The sequence below is a fragment of the Motacilla alba genome, chromosome 8 (genome assembly GCF_015832195.1).
Source record: "Motacilla alba alba isolate MOTALB_02 chromosome 8, Motacilla_alba_V1.0_pri, whole genome shotgun sequence".
NCBI lineage: Eukaryota > Metazoa > Chordata > Aves > Passeriformes > Motacillidae > Motacilla > Motacilla alba.
Window position 1 is genome coordinate 18,031,822 of NC_052023.1, and position 17,993 is coordinate 18,049,814.

Below are 17,993 nucleotides of genomic sequence, written 5' to 3' on the forward strand. Positions count from 1 at the left end.
TAAAAGATGTGTTAACTATAGGTGTACTATGATTTTCTTGTGAAATTGGTGGACAACAAGGAAAGGGGAAAACATCATGCTTGGCTTTCTGCATACTTTTTACAAAAGAAACCTGGAAATAGGCCTGCAGCAGATGTGACCTCTTCCATGCTTCACTGCTTACAGACTTTGCTGCCTGACCAAAGAATCTGGATCCAGATTTTTCAGTGCAGAAATTATCACATTAACAATGTTTTTGACAGCTTTTGCTTCGGAAGTTTCAATCTGGCTTCTAGACTAAATTATTTCGACGTCCATGTAGCATCACTATAAATTCTAGTTATCTACTTCTTTAGGTTTGCTTGGTTTGGATTTTGGGGGATTTTTCCTCTCTCCCTTTGTAAATACAAATGGGTCAAGATCCTGAGAGTGCTCAGAGGACTTAGTATCCAGCTGTTGATCCACATGTTCTCTAGGCTAGCACCTGCTGCAGAGATGGTACCAAGACCTCATAGTTGGCAAGCTGCTCTAACTCCACTCAGTTTGTAGGTTGAAAGGTCACTCCTTTAATGTAGTCAGTTTGTGGCTTCCACATTAAAGAGAGGGAGCTGTCACTGCTGGAGCTCTGTTTCATGAAATCCAGTGACAGTAAAACCCAATGCCCTCCACTTTCATAATAGCTTTAACTGTCTAGTACATCTTAGAAAACTAACTTCCAGGCCCTGATGAGAGAATGAGCCAACCTCTCCATGAACAAGAGAACCTTCTAACTCAAAGCTATGACATTACTTAAGGACTCTAAAGAACTGGCTGAAGGCACAGTCCAAGGACAAGATTAATTTCCTTTTCTTTCTATTTGAGATATAATATGAAAAAGAATTGAAGATAAAGATTATTTTTTTCTATTCTTTAACTCCCACTATATCAGACCCTGTAAGATCAAAACAAGATGAAGAAAAGATTAAATGCTATGAATAGAATCTACCAAAAAAGATCTTAAAACAAAATTTCTGATAAACAATTTTGGTCTTAAGAAACTAAGTATGTTTTTTGTTATTCAGTACTAAATTACACACACAAATCAGTGTGAATTTAAGTTCAAGGGACATTGCAGTGTATCATCCAATTTTACCAAAAATTGGCACACCTTTATTAAGACCTTTATCAGGTTATACTTTTTTTGCACAACATGAAAACATGTCTTTTTTTGACTGGCATTTATGTACATACAAATAATCACTGATGAATCCCAAGAAGAAAAATATTTTAGCTGTCTACTGAATTAGAAGAGAAAAGTAAGAAAGTAGATAAGGTGTATACACATAATAGGTGTAGATTCACAGAACAGCATCTATCAGAATTTCCAAACATTATCCACTACAGAGAAGTGTTTCACAGTCACTGACCCAGCAAAAGAGGAGAAATTTGGAGAGCGGATTACATTGCCATTGTCCCACCTTTCCTATTTCTAAAATTAGAGAAAATGCAGTTTTCTCTAATCCTGGAGTCAGGGCACACTCCAGCTTGTCTGAACACACAGGGCAGTTTGATGGAGGTGAGTCTGCACCATCATTAGCTCTCTGTGCTCCCAGCTCCATGGCAGCTCTGAACAGAACCAAGGGACGTGCCACCAGATTGACAGCCACTGACACATAGCACAGAATAAGGTCACTCTATAAACCAAAGGCAGGCTGAAAGACTACCCAGCAACTACAAGACTGCAAGTACACAAAAGTGAAATCTCCATCTACAAGTCATTGTTCTTTTTCAAACACAGCCTAAGTAGGGAGAAGAGAATCAGACATTGGTTCATAGACATATTTACGGGAAACTTTATCAACTTTATTGACACTACCTTTTAATGACTCTACAAATGAATTAATTTTCTTAATTTCAATGTTAAATTTGCATAATTACATTTTTTCACTCCTATGACATTGCTAGGAGAATTCTTACTGTTCACATGTACAGTTGGAACAGCTGTGTATGATGCCATATGCAAAAATTTAAGGGATGTTCCAGCATATTAAGTTTAACCCTCATTTCTGTCTCAATGATAGATGCAAGAATTCCAACTAGGTTGATTTTATGAGCCAGTTAAATGATTTGTATTCAGACCAACATTAAAAATCCCCAAAGTGACAAAGTGTACTTGAACAAAAATACCCTGCTTGTGACATATCCTTTAGAAGTAATGTGTTTTCATTTTTCACATGTTGCATCTCATTTATTTTATTCAGGCACACACAATTGAATCTACAAGATACAGTAAGCTTCCAATACCTTTGAAATAATAAATCATTTCTTACAGATGTTTTCACCCAGTGCAAGTCTGCTGCTCATTAATCAAACATTATCAGTATCTATCACTGCCCAGTGCCAAACAGGAAAGGCACCTCATTTTGAGTTCTGACTTTTATTCACTGGTTAGTCCCCGACCCTTCTACTGCTGCACGCTTATTAGAAACACCTACTGCATGGCAGATCCTGCTACATGGAGTTTTAGAAGGGGTGTTACACAAGCAGAAGCATTTTTTCTTTAAGAACCAAAGGAAACAAAGTCAGGCAGCTCTTCAAATTGGCAAGACAAATGCAATCAAATTGTCTTCAAAGCTCTTTTCCAACATCTAAGTAAAATATAGCCATGTAAGCAAACTATTTCTAGTCTAGATAATTTCATATCTGAAAGGCTGAAATAAATATATATTAGGCACTATGCAAGATACATTTCATTTTTGATAAATTATTAAAATTTCATTTCAGAAAGCAGTATGTAGGATACAATATATCCTTACCAGAGTAATCCTGGTGGGCAAAATCTAAAGAAAATGTTTCAATGTGAGTAAGTTATCTGATAGAAAATTTAAACTTCCTTGTGATCATTGATATATTGCTGGATTCATGCCAATAATGCCAAATAAAATCTGCATTATTTCATCTGCTCTATTGGTTATTATACATATTTTTCAAAATGCTGGAATAGAAATGAAACTGGGTGAGCCACACAACTTCAAGTGCTTAGGAATGAAGATTTCTGTAGCTTCAAGAAACAGCCTGAACATTTGCCAGCAAGAACACAGTATGGCTTCCCCAGAGCATTTAACAGTACTTTCACAGTCCTTTTAGTGCTGCATTTCAATCTTCCAACATGATTTTAGAGAAGAATGAACTCAGTCAGGATGCCAACAGCCAGAGCCCAAAAGCGTCACCCTCAGCAGACCATCACACCACAATGCTTCCTTCCAGTGATCTCGTGCTGTACATGATTCAGTTTTGTTATTAACCAAGTGAAAAATTAAAGGCAATGAGCGTGCTTCAGGTGAAAAACTACAACCATCTCCTGCCACAGCAGCAATTCACTCAACTCTTCTTTAACTAAACATTTTGTTTGCATATTCTACATCTTTCTGAATGAACATTGACCGCCACACTTGTATCTAGGATTATTCACCCTCCAAGGCTGATTAAACATATTCCATTCTTGGCAGGTCTACAGAAGTGACTGAGCTACAATGTGTATTTTCTATACCTCAATACAATAAAGGGCACATTCAGCACATGCAAAGGCCCATATTTGCATCTGAAAAATAAGAAACCAACTCATCAATGTAGAGATTGTAGTAAGACTCTTATGTCCCTACAATTTAAAGAGTGCTAACATTTCAGAACTTTCTTTACTTAGTTTTGTTGGGATTTCCAGAAAAAGCTGTGCACAAAGAAGGTATAGGTTGTAACAATTAGGGGTGATTTCTTCAGATTCTGTCTACTGCAGGAAGGAATTTTTTTAATGCAAATTTCCACCAAGCTTTTTTATCAAGCAGCTACTACAGAAAGAAAATGGGCAGGAACTTTACCCCAGTGATTCGTACAGAGACCACAACCAAGTACTTTATGCTTCATGCACAGAATGGTCACTCTATCTCCTCTAACTGCAAATAAAGAGACTTCATTCAGTCAAGAACTCAAACTCTGAGGGTAAGGAGACAAGCAATAAGAAAATGTAAACAAGCTATGTGGTCACCCAAGTATGTAAAGTCTATTTGAGAACATTTTTTTTTGTTTTGTAGAGACTCTTATCTAACTTGATAAAGTTTAACAAAACACAAATATTTCCAGATCACAGAATATGCTGAGGTGGAAGGGACCCACAAGAATCATCAAGTCCAACTCTTCAGTGAATGACCCAGGAAAGGCTTGAAGCCACAAACTTGGTGTCATTACTACCATGCTCCACCAACTGAGCTAATCTCAGGGTCCTAAATTTCTCACAGATAGAAATTTGGCCATCATTTTTCACCTACAAAAGATTTGTGCTGTGCCATAATAGGAGCATCACACCTGTGTTTACCAACAAACAGAAATGCAACCATGTCTAAGTCCCTCAGATATTGAAATAATGAATTGTGGTATTTCCAATGTCTAACTACTAAGCATAGGTTATTTATAAAATTAGAATAACTGCTTCCTTTGGAAGATAGTTCTGTTCTCATTTAAAAAAATCCAATGTACTAGTGAAAAAGCTATAAATATTGTATTATTTGGAAATTATCTTTAATAATGCTTAATAATCGGATTTAAATAACAGTCAGGTACTGACATTCTGCTATCTACTGAAGTGTTAGAATCTACTTAAACATATGCATCAAACCTAAATACACATCTATTATCAATGGTCACAAATAAAGAATCATTTCTAATAAAAATAATCCTATGAAATCTGAAGTGAGTTACACCATCTCCTATTACATCAATGGAACAGTAACAAATAAAATCTTGACAACTCAATGCAGTAATACACTGCAAGTTTCTACTTGGTGACTACCACATCAATACAGTGACAATATTAACATTAAAGATTAATTGGCTGAAATCTGCTGATCTTTAAATTCTTATTATTCTTCCCTTTTCTTCCTATGAAACTGATCACCAAAGATCATTTGAGGGAATATTGAGTTATCACACTAGCTACTGAATGCATTTTCACTTTCTCTAATGGTTCATATTTAGCTCAATACATTTTTAGCACAAATTAATGAACAATAGCCCAAGGACTTCCAAAACAAACAGCATCAAGGACAACATTTGGAAATTTTTTTTTTCTGTTAGATAAACATGTAATTTGTATAAGCATTATCCAAACACTCCAAGTACTTAGTGTGCTTATTTCTGTGTTTTAGTCTCATAAACAATTTTTATTAAAAAATTTATGGTAAATTTAGCATTAACACACTGAAAACTCTAACAGTACAAAAAGTCAATCTTAATTACTATACGTACCCCACACCTTATGACATCACCAAGTGTCAAATTTTGAATATGATTTGATACTATAAAATGTACATAGAATGTGTACATCTATGTGACTTTTTGCACAAGGAATGACAAAGTTGATCTCAAATCTACAGAACACACCAACATATCACATAAACCCAAAGAAATATTTGTATGCCTCTTAGCCTTTCATTTTGTATTCATAAATATATGCATTTGCATAATTATTTAAAATTTCATACTAAAAGCAATGATATAAGTGGCCTATCTGAAAAGTATAGAATAGTAAGAAAACAACTTTCAAGCATCATATTCAAGTATCATCAGACCATAGTAAGTGGTTCAAAAGCCTGGACAACCAGCATATACGCAAAAGCAGAGACACAGCAGCACAAACATTTATATAGCTTAGTTAAAGATTACTTGTTATAGAGCACATGTACAATTTTCTTCTCAGGTATTTGCTCCCTTTAAAAATGTCCATGGCATTAAAACTAATGAAGGGCAGAGGATGTGCCTTCTCATGACAATGGAGGCTACTATATTGGACAATACACTTACAAATGCTTCTGGAAGAGAAAAGCTTTCCAAGTGATGTGTTGACTTTGAAGGGAGGAGTGAGGGATTCCCTTGGGCACACACTGCAGGCCATTACAGGGCTCAGAAGGCCTTCGGTCTGTGAGTTCCATCTAGAAACAGAATCACTAGCACGTGTGCTCCAAGGTGAAGGAAGAAGGAAAACTGGCTTCAAGCACTGCCAGGGTCTTCCCCCAAAATGAGGTAACTGCCTTTCATTGTATCAAAGTGCTCCTAAACCAACAAAGGCCTGACTCCTGAGCAATGATGGAAAGAGAGGCAGAGGACTGAGAAGCACAAAGCAACCACTGGGTCAGATGGAAGCCCTGAGTCCTGCCCATACCCAGCAGCGGCTTCCAAGGCACCACTCTCATGAAGTAGAGAAGTGGCAGAGCAAGAAGATATCCCAAATCAATCTCTAAAACTCTTTCAACATGTACTACAAATCCACAGCACAAATCCAGTTTTGTCTTAACTTTGTCAATTGAATTCAACAAGAGTGGGCAGTGAAAGGAACATGAACTCAGGAACATCATATTTATGAGACATAAATATGACAGGAAGAGTGCTTAAAACTTTATTCATTAACAAAAAAAAAATTGCTTGTCATCTTCTTACCAATAATTGGTACTAAGTAAGTGAGACTGAGATACTCTATTTGTGTATAATCTTAAAAAAAAAAATTAAATGCAACAAGCTTAGGTTTCTAACCAGTGTTTTATCTTTTGCAGACAAGATGAAGTAAAGTAAGGAATTTCTAAAGCTCTTATTTAGATTTTGTGTTATGGCAGTCCTCCTATTGTATTAGGTAGAACAATGTTTCAAAAAGTGTCTGATTGCATTTAACCCATACAGGACCACATACACTTTTCTTACAAAAAAAGAGAGATCAGCTGAAGTAAAGGGTAGAATCAACTCACAAACTGCACTTTAGGAGGCTGCTCATTCTGTGTCTGAATATTAATGTGGAAGTAAAAAGATGGCAGCAAAATTAATATTTGACCATCTAAAAGATAAAAGTGAGTCATGGAGTGAACTTTTGGAAACAACAGGCAGGCAAGCAAGCACAGCTATTTTCTTTAGGTGTAAAGCATTCAAGTGTGTAACATCAAAATAGGAAAATGTAACATCACCATTTTTTTTCTTTTTTTCTATACCTCAAACATAAAAATGCTTTAAAATATATGCTTGAATAAAAAAAAGTGCTAAATAATGTTAGACTACATAATCCACTAAAATATGAAAAAATGAACTACTCTTAAAACAATAAGAATCAAATTAATGTTTTAATTATATTTAGATTATCAATTCTCCAGGAAGACTGTCCAGCATCATGGAAAAAGACAGAAGAGTGTTTTGTAAAACATATGCAGGAGAGATTGTTATGCTAAGTAGTGTTTTGGTAGGAAAGATAAGTAAGAGCAGAAAAATCTGTGTAATTTACAAGTGAATATCATAAGGATGCCTTAGGGCAGATTATTAGTATTTTTTCAAAGTGTCCTATGACTATTAATAATAAATAAGATGTTTTGTGAATCTTAGCCCTAAAAGCTTTCAACTGCCTAATGCTTCCGATGTATTTATAGGAATATTCCACCAATATCCAGAGCAGTACTGAGGGCTAAAGAGCTGAAATAACAGCTTACTACAAATGCCAACAGTAGAAAAAAAATGCCTCAAGCATAAAAATTCTTGGATTGATGTACATGGCTGGTCTCCAGGAAAGACGCTGCATTGGGAATAATAGCAAGTTCAAATTCTTCTATGTAAGAACAGGCTCCTTCACAGAGTTCCTTTTTTAATGTAAGCATTTGGTTTTTAATAACAATGCTTTTTAGATTAAAGAGTAGCATACGATAATAAAGATGAAGAAGTTTTGTATTAGAACCAACTGATTGTATAATTCATTTAGAATACTATACACATGGGACATGAAACAAGAAATGTAGTGCTAAAGAAGGAGGCATTTATTGTCCAAGCTGTGAGCCATGAGCTAAGGCTCTCCAGGAGGCAGGTTATAAAGATCTCCTATACTTGACTGCACAGACTTGTGCAGACCTTCCTTAAGACTTCACTTCAGGCAGTTGCAGTTCAGTGTGAAGTTTTGATCCTGTTTCGTACAAAGTGCAAACACATCTATGACTGGCTTTCTCATGGAATCTTTCTTTAAAAAACATTTTAAAAATTTGATTTTAATATTAGTCTAGGGACTGTAAGGCAATTATGAAATATTTTGAATTAGCTTTGCCCAGATCCTGCCACTGCTCTTCACCACTGCTGTTCCTCAAACTCTTCAAAGTACTCTGACTTCATGACTCATCTTGATTATTCCATTCTCATTATTTCTAACACCAAAGGCTCACAGCTTTTTGCAGATGTATGAATTTGAATATGTCAGCTTGCAACAATAAAATACAATTTCAAGTGTTTTTAATATATTCAACTGTATATGGATACCAAAACTTAAAAGGCCATTGTTGTCACCATTTAAAATTCTTGGTGAAAAGCACTTAGTTTGCCAGATTCTGAAACAGTCATCTCCCTTGTCTACAAGTGCAATGAAAGAAACCCAGAAACTATGCCAGGCACACATTCATTTTGAGTATCTGGCTGATCGTGTTTCCAACAACATTATTCTTTCCTGCATGACCTTCCAAGGTATTATTTTTCTCCCTTAGTTGTTGTCTTTCATCTGCCTGTCTTCAGGCTTTGGCTTCCTTGCAGCAAAACCTATATAATCTATAAAGTGTCAAAATATTTATGAAATTATAAAATAACACAAAACAATAGAAAAAAACAAAAACAGAGCTAGTGATCCTAAGAGCCTAAGGCTGCACAACGCCTGTCCTAAAGCTCTATCTTTCACCAAGGTGCACTGCTATTTACATGACTTGTTACATTACTACCGAGACAAACAGCTCTTCACCAAGGGGCCTAACAGCCTCCACAACATCACAAACACCAAGAAACACAAATCAGCTCTGAAAAGCACTCAACTAACAGATAAATCCCAGATATGTTTTCAAATAACTTTGCCTCTAAACTCCTTCTTTGGAGGAGGTAAGTGAAATTGCAGATGAAAAGAAAAAGAAAATTCAGAAATACAAGGTAAACCAAAACCAGAGAAGCAAGCAAATAAAAGTCTGTTCACAACCTGAAATGAGAACTATTTTGAACATGACATATTTCCTCCATAAATGTCTGTGCTGGCCATGGGCCTACGGGCCCCATATGCAGATTTCATGTCCTCCAAATTTAGTTTATGAATCAGGAGTACGATGCACAATTTTTTCCTATAGCACAAGCAAAATGAACATCTGTTCACTTTTTGCCATGTAGGTTTATATCTGTGTGGGTGGGTGTGAACAGAGCTCTTGATGTGTAATAGTCCTCCCATCTGCACACCAGGTGGCACTGCATAGTTAATCAGAAGATAATAACAGGCATGAGGAGATTACTTACTTTTTGGGGAAGAGAGAGTAAATCAATCTCAGAGAGTTTTTTTTTTTTAAACAAGGTACATTAATACTTTCACTTTAAAATTCTTTTTTTTTTTTTTTGGTGTGTAATTTCACTCCAATCAATGACATGATCTTATTATATCATTGTTTGAATGTGATGGTAATTAACTATGAATTACTGCAATTACGACAAAGGTTCATTCCACAAGGAATTTAATTTATTTTCTTTTTTTTTTTTAATGTACAGTTTTAACCCTTGTAAGCAGGATAAGCTATTTAGAACACATTCAAACAACAATCTGCTTAGATTTACTTGGTACACTCACCTAACCCACCACTTCACAGTATTCAATAGACCTCTGAATACCCATATACAATAAAACTAACTTCACAGCAATTCAGTAGCAGAAGATGGAGGAATAAACAAGCAATCCTCATTACTCAATGAGAAGTTAACTAGAAAGTTAGTGCTGCAAGTTTAAATATACAAACACTGAAGTTAAAGTGTTTAAGCAATTTCTGGGAATGGGGGCTTTATATTTTTCTTAAAAGTTCACCAAATAAAACAATATTTCAGGACATATTTTTATCTGATATTCTCTAAGAAGAATGCAAATGTTATGATAAAGTATTAGAGAATAAGGCTAGAGGTTTGTGTAAAAGTCTGCAGAAAATGTTATGGTGATAGATTTCCATGTAGTTGTTTGAATGTCACATGAAGAATGTCCTTTAAATATTTAGTTCGTTCATTTTTATCCAATTAAGTAGCTCTACAAAGAAACTGTTATGTATTTTCTCTTTCAAAAAGGATTTGAAATGCTTTGTGGAGTCTTAAAAGACAGAATAACACAATGCTGTTTTTCAAAGAAGGCAGCTGAAAGATGAGTAATAAAAGTTTGGTATTTCTGCATTTGCTCTGATAGCCATGAGAGACACATACACGTGTTTTGTTTTGGGTTTTCTTATTGGTAAAAATCATATTTCACTCCGAAAATCCATGAAGACAAACAGTAACACAAAGCATTCAGACTGCTCTGTTCCCCGCAGGATACCCTTGGCTGCCTTCCTCTGCTGTCTCTGAGGACCACGTGCTCTCTCCTCTAGCCCCTCACCCCTCCATTGATTTCTCCTTTTGCTCTCAGCATGCTTATTCTCTCTTGCCCTGAGTCTCTACGGTGTTTACAGAAGGCAGCAACTGATGCAAGACTTTTTTTTTTTTTTAAGCAAAATTTTCAAACTGATTTGTCGGTTCAGCCACAAATTCTTCACAAACCCTTCTTATCAAAAAGCAGAGCTGATTCAAGGCAGAGTACATTGAGTAATCTTTCAAATCAGGACAGGATAGGGTTTTTTTTCCATGCTTACTTTTAGAGGTTGGTTTTAAAACTTTGAAAGTTTAATTGGGAGACCTAATTCCTATTAATTAATGTTTTTGAGTAAGAAAATAAACCCAGAAGTTTTGTAACTAGAAGAGAATTGGAATTCTAAGACGAAAACTTAAATGAATAATTCTTAATCTCTAATTCTTAATTAGCAATTTTAATTGCCCAATGAAATAAGACTATGTTTAGAAATAGGACATACCTAAATAACAATGAAAAAAACCTTAAAAAATACAGAGACTCCAAGAATATTGTTCCTCCCACTGTTTAGCTGCTACCTTTTGTTCCTTTAATAATTATCACACATGCCATTGTCTATTATTAATTTTTATGTAAGAAACTGAGATTCGTGGACTATCCCCTAATAGCTGTAATCTGAAATTGTGACTGCAAGAGAAAACCAGAAGCATGGTGCATCTCTTACATTGCCATTGCCCAGCTGGATCCTTACTGCTTATCCAGGTAACTAGGAAAGCTTTTCCTAGGATTCAGTCTTTCCTAGTTCAACTCAGGCCTTCATAATCCCAAATTTCACATCAGTCTTCACAGCCTAATTGGGAAAGGTAAGATGGAGGTAAGGTGTGACTCACACTGAGACCCCAGAGGTTGTCAAATGTTGGTGACACATACTGGCCACCTGATTTTTTTCAAGTCTAGTACAAGGTATTTTTCTCAACTTTGAGCCAGTGACTAAATATACCAGACGTGCTGGCTGGTGATTATCTTTCCCTTTAAGATAAACCATCGTGGCCTCAATGCTTCAGTAAGCAAAGAACTGAAGCAAAGCACAATCTTTTGTCATTCATTTCAAGTAAGTCTGTTAACTTGTATCCTTTTGTGAACTTAGGAATTCTTTACCTCTCATGTCAGAAACACAGCAAACAGCTGATTAGAGCACACTTTTAACACCTGTCCAAACAGCTCTCACAAAAAGCCTTCGCTGCTCATTTTTCTTCAATATGGGCACTTGCTAGAATGCTCAAACTGCAGTCACTATGTTTTACCATTGACAGAACCTGCAGTGGAGGGCACTTTCCCTACCACACACAATATTCCCACAGGCAACTGATTTTCCCTGATGCATAACTGTGTGAAAAATAGTTTTCAAAGTTCTCTTTGCAACTCCACCTGCCCTCAGGTAGCTGGTTATTTACAAGTCTCTTCTGTTTCATGAATCACACATGGACTTTTGTACAATCCCAACTGAGCATATCTTGAATTCCATCTCATTTGCAAGACTAAAGGTGTGCTCTTCAAAAATCACATTGCTGCAAAAAAGTCCTCTCATACTATCAGGGATTTAATTTTCTTTTACACACTCCTTTACTTCTTCTTTCCACTAACAGAGAAAATTTAAAACTACCATATTTCTTTTCCATCAAGGTACAAATTCATTCTGAAGCAAATCACAACAAAAAATAAACCTTCCATTTTATGTAAGTAGCTCCATAATTATTTTACCCCTATGACTCAGGTTAATGTTCAAATGTGGTGTTTCACTGAATATGTTTGTTCAGTAGGCAAAGAACATAAAAAAGAAATGCAGTTAAGACTCATTATGGAGAAATGGCTCTTGCTGACAGCTCATAAATGCTCTATTGCATTAATATTGTTAACTCCACAAATATACAACCCCTCAGCATGTCCTCCCCCTCTCACTACCAGTATGCATGGCCACTTCGCTGTCCAGTGTCTTACACAGTACTGCAAAAGTGAGATGACGGGCAGACAAGGGGTACAGAAAGGGCATCATAAATGCAAGGTAGTGTCCAATAACAAAACTTTGTAGGTACACATAATCCTTCATTAGCATTTATACCCTCTGTTTCCTAGTACAATCAATGAACACATGCTTTACAGGAGAATTATGCTTCAGATACCTTCTCTTGTTTATTAAAATTCTGGCTGTGTCCCTTTACCTAGTATCTGTATGCCAAAATGTTGTCTGTAGGTATATATATAAAAATGTATTTCTAACCAAAAATATTTTATATTAGCATAGCTTTTTAAGGTCAGAAAATAAATCCAGGTATATAAACCAAACACTCCAATTCTATGTGAAGTGCCCAGTGGTCATTTTTGCCTACACTAAACTGAATTGTCATTCACTAAGCTTCTGAATCAGAAATGCAGAGGAACGATGCTGATGTTAAAAAAAAATTACTTAGAATTTTTTCCTAAGTGCTAGACTCACAGAAAACAAATACTTGTGAATGAATTCCTCATTGGTGAGATTTCACAATGTAGTATGAAAGATACGGACGAAAACAATAAAAAATTTAAGTCACACCATTTGCCTTGTATGCAATTACATCAAAATATGATACATCAGAATTCCTATACATGGAAGCTCTCTAACAACGTGAGGATTTAGGATTACATAAATCACAACACTCTGTGCTATCATTACACGGCAGAATAGACCTGCAAAGCTTATTATACTGCATAACCAGATGGTAAACAACAGTTGTCGTTGTACTAAGAATTACATCTCTGTAATCAATAATAGGAAGGAGGAACAGTTGGACAACTTGTTTCCTATTATGTTCACTTAGGCAACGTCTAGATCAATAAAGAGCATTAAGCCTCATACCAACTGTAGACAATGCCTGCTCAACATGCCTATCATATGGCAGCAATGGGTCCAGCTGTACTTCAAAATAATTGTAAATGGATAATAATTCTAATCTAACATTAAAAAGAAATGATGATTCAAACAGCAGAGAGGTGCAGAAATTCTCTAGTATATGAGAGAAGACAGACCTACGATGCTGGTTTTGTACAAGTCAAAATCAGCTTAGTTCATTAGCCCACTCTATAAGCACATTTCACTATAGCCTATCTGAAGGATGTTGCACATTTTATATGGATGAAAGAAAAAAAGCAACCAAGCATGATATCACTGGCTTACATATAGACTCAGTAATTGTGTGGGTGTAGTAAGCTCTTCGCAAAAATTGAAAACTAAACTCGTGTATCGCTCGAGGCCAATATGGCAATTAATTACAAGCAAATTTTTAGTTCATCCATTTTTAACTATCTAAACAAACAATAAATCAACCCATTTGGCTACATTCACACATTACTTAAAGATCTATAATATAAATCTGAAAATTTTAGTAATCCTCTTAAGGCCACTAATTTTAGCTTCCTGATTTAAAAATTTTTCTTATATTCCATACTTCCATAATTCACCAAATTAAAGCTCTCTCCCATCATGCTATTAACAAAGATACAAAGACCAGTTTATTCCTAGGTAGTCCTTCAATTTAATATGACTGTGAGCTCTTTTTACCTATTCCAATAAAGACTGCTTTATAGCCATCTTCTTTCAGGGTACGGAGTGTCATTCCATCCACCGCAAGGCCTTTCCTAAAAATTATCTGAAACAATTAAAAATTGCTTGGTAAAAATTGCAATTATAATGAAGCAGCACACTCTGCATGGTAAACTAACAAAGGTTTTCAAAGTTATGAATTAAATAAGTTTTGATTTAGACTTGCAATTGTTAATTCTAATTTAGACAAAGAAATAACTCACAGCAAGCAAGATTCTGATCAATTTCTTTTTGCTTCCAGAAGCAAAAGCTGCAATTTTTATTTTTTTTTTCCAGAGCCATTCTCCACCACCAATCCTGCTCTGAGCAGCCACTGCCCAGGCTGAGCACCTAGAGGAGTTGTAAGTGCAAGAGACAGGGAATGGTGTTCTCTGCGTGCTCAGGAAACCAACAATGGTAGCGCCTGTGCAGAGGTCATGCAACTGGAGATACACACACCTTTTGTTCATCGCTCCTAACCCCAAGGCCTTTGAGCACAAAAAGTGTGTGTGATTCCTCTTCTGATATTTCATACTTCTTGACATAGGTATGTGTGTTTTTATCTCCACATCTTAGACTCTCTGAACCTGAATGTTTTCCCTCAGGTTTTTTATATCACATGTGATTTTACTTCACAAAATGCAGCGCTGTTGTGTAAGCTCTCTACTTTGTGATCTTAACAGTTTAGCCTTCAAGTCACTGTGTATCTTGTTTGTTTTTCAATCTGCCTGTACATTTAGTATACTTTTCTGGTTGGTGGGGAAAAAAGGCAGAGGTAAAATACAATTTACACTACTTAAAACACTGACTTACTTTGTCTTTGGAGATTTAGTATAAATTTTATCAGAGGTGAAAAGTCATGTACTATTGCAATCCTTAAAACAATATAGACTCCATCCTCACTTGCAACAAGAGACATTCCATAAACTGTCATTACATTTTTTTTATCCTGTTGTGTACATATGTTATGAAAACCTAATGAAGGAATTTAAATAGCAATACTATTTTATGTGAGGATTCATAATACTTCTAGGGCCTAGCTCTGTAATCCTTATCCAACTAATTCTTACTAATTTCAGTGGAATTACTTGAATAAACAGCACTACTGAGCATTTACACAACACAGCACCTTCCACCACAGATTTGAAATGCTTTAAGTAAACACCAGAAAATATTTCCAGCTTATAGAGGCATAAAGCTAAGGTACTTATTTAACCAGTTTGCTGAAGGGTCAATTGCAAACCAATGGCAGAGCTTTGAAACAAATTTACATTGAGATTCCCTGCTGCACTCCAGAACCGCAGAGGACTTGCGGGTCAGGATGACATGATGGCTCTTTCAGTCCGTTCTGGAGACCTTGTCATAACACAGAGCCCTGGGAACTGAGGCTGGCAGAGGATTCCCAGGAGTCTATGCCCAGCGATTTTGCCTAATGGTGTCTCAGTGCTCTGTTTAACACCATCCCTAACTAAACTTCCATTCTGTCAGTCTTTTCAAGGGTTGCAAAGGGAACTTTAAAGTAGAAAAACAGATCTGTAGCACTTGAAACCTTATCTTGCATCTTACTAGCATTTTTAAAAAACCCAGGCAGGAGAATGTTCTCACTCAGGTCTTGTGACAACAGTCTACTGCTATCAGAAAAAGAATCAACATGAAAGAATACAATGCAAGAATTTCTTGCTTCATGGAAGGCTTTAGTAATGTGTTAAACATAAAGTATCCCTCCTGGTACTCAAAAATTTGATCCGGTGGTACATCCTAAATTTGTAACTACTATTAAAATGAGCAACAATTGTAAATACTATCTAAATCTTCAGCTCAAGTCCTAAATTACAATAAATCGCTGTTCCCATTATCTATAAACAACACACATTTATTTAACAGAATAATGCATAACTATTGCTTTCCAAGAAGTTGAATAGATTGGTATTGTTTATAACAGATGATCATGTTAACACTTTAATTTGATGCATTTTATTATAAAATTAACTTGGATGCAAGACTGTATGATAAACCATTAGGAAAAAAAACTCAGGGAGAAGGAACAAAAGAAGTATCAAATATGAATGGTTTAAGTAGTGCCAAACTTGCATGAAAAAAACTTGATTAAAAAAAACCCAAATCATTCCAATAGCTACATTGAACCCCTAAAGCAATTTAGGAATTTGTTTCTTACAGACAATTAATCACATGCAGGCATTCCAGATGAGAACTATTGATTGCCCTTTTCCAAACTAGTGGCATTCAGACAGGAGACAGACAAATGCCCTGAGCAAGAGGAAGCATCTTCCTGCCTCTGTCTAGCATAGCTTTTAATCGTTCTTTACTAATGTGCATGACATTTTGCTGTTAATCTTTGGCAGAGTTCTTGTTCTTTTTTTTTCTTTGAGCTATACATAGGCAGGATATATTTTTCATTACCTTCACTCCAAGATCCTTCATAAGCTCGGCTTCAAAATTCACTACATCATATGGCAAACGGAACTGGGGGATTTCAGACATACTAAAACAAATAAAAATGCTTGTAACTATTAGGAAAACATTATTTTATTATTATTATTTGCTAAAATACTTATACCTTATTTAATTTTGACATATGCGAATGGAAATGTGCTGAAAAGTGGATCTTGACTTTTTTTAATTTTTACAGAGACAAAAAAGCATTATTCATCCAATGCTAAAAATATAGCCCAGAAAGGCAGTACCTTGAGGCCAACACTGCTCACTCTTGTAGGTGACTAATTAACATATGTTATGTTTGAATTCTAAAGGACTTCAGCTCCATTCCTTTTGTTCACCAGAATATGTAACACTAAGCTTAGGATACCCATTTAAAAAAAGACCTCGTGGCTACTGAAAGCAAAGTGACATAGCAATCTTTCATCTAAGCGATCCAATACAAGAGTATCAAATTTCCTACACAATTTTTTAAAAGTGATACATATGCTATTTTGAGCTAGGGTATTTAAAACTGTACTTCCATTTCTACTTCATAAATTTTTAATTATTTTTTCAGGATGGACAAACACTTTATCAGCTGTTGATTTCGTGTCTGTTTTTTGACTTAATGTTTATTAACTGGCATTTTTTCCTCCTGGGGAAGATTAAGAATGACATCTTCAAGATCCCAGAATCACAGAAGGGGAAAACTGCAGTGCCAGTATAGAATCTCAGTTTATATCAACTGATACACATCTAATATTTATATGTATTTATCTCCAGTGAAATGACATCTATATATGCCAGTTCTAAATTCCTACTGCAAAACATGTTGCACATAAACACACTGAAGTTATATTTTAGATACTTTTGTTCAATGAAGATAAAAACCTAAATATGCAGAAAAGTAAAAGCTTCTCCCCAGATACTTCTAAGCTTCAAACAGTCTAATCTGTTTTCAAATTAATGAATCTGTAATATCCATAACAAAGCAGAGGCACAAGAGATTCACTTATTTTACATATTGATATTGACCACATATCTTTAGCATCTAACTTTGACAGGCCAGAAGAGTTTTATTTAAGTTGCATCAACTTTAATTATATTGATAAGAAACTGGTGTTCTTCCTTATTTCTAATACTGCCCTTTTTACACCTTTCTTGACCAGTGTGCAATGAGAAGTGTTGTAAATATCAGATATAATGAATGTGTCAATACAACTTTCACAGGTCACGCTAAATAAAGGAGTCTGAGGCAGAAACTAATGTATCAATATGATTCTGCAACAGAGATTCAATAAAGAAATATAATCAAAAAAGAGGAAAGTTCTATTTTCCAGGCCACCTATGAATTTGATGGAGGCCTGATGTCTCCACAACATGCTCCCAGAACACCACTGGTTGTGTTACATCACTGTCAGAATTTGTAAACACTTTTTTTTGCTCTTATTAAACACTTAGTTTTATGCTGTGAGGTATACCCACATGCACGCACATTAACTACGGAAATAGGCTTTTTATGAAAGTCAGCTATATATCAATAATTTTGATGCAATTTCTTTCAGCAGC

At 35.5% G+C, this 17,993-nt stretch overlaps 1 protein-coding gene across 1 annotated transcript in view; it reads right to left on the reverse strand.

The window, feature by feature from the left end:
• The window catches only part of DPYD (dihydropyrimidine dehydrogenase), a 337,889-nt gene that overhangs the window by 204,347 nt on the left and 115,549 nt on the right, over positions 1-17,993 (reverse strand). Inside the window, exons 7-8 of the mRNA XM_038144404.1 lie at positions 16,407-16,488; positions 13,965-14,052 (exon numbers count right to left, since the gene is read on the reverse strand). Coding sequence (XP_038000332.1) covers positions 13,965-14,052; positions 16,407-16,488 — 170 coding nt within the window. The remainder of the gene's footprint in view (positions 1-13,964; positions 14,053-16,406; positions 16,489-17,993) is intronic.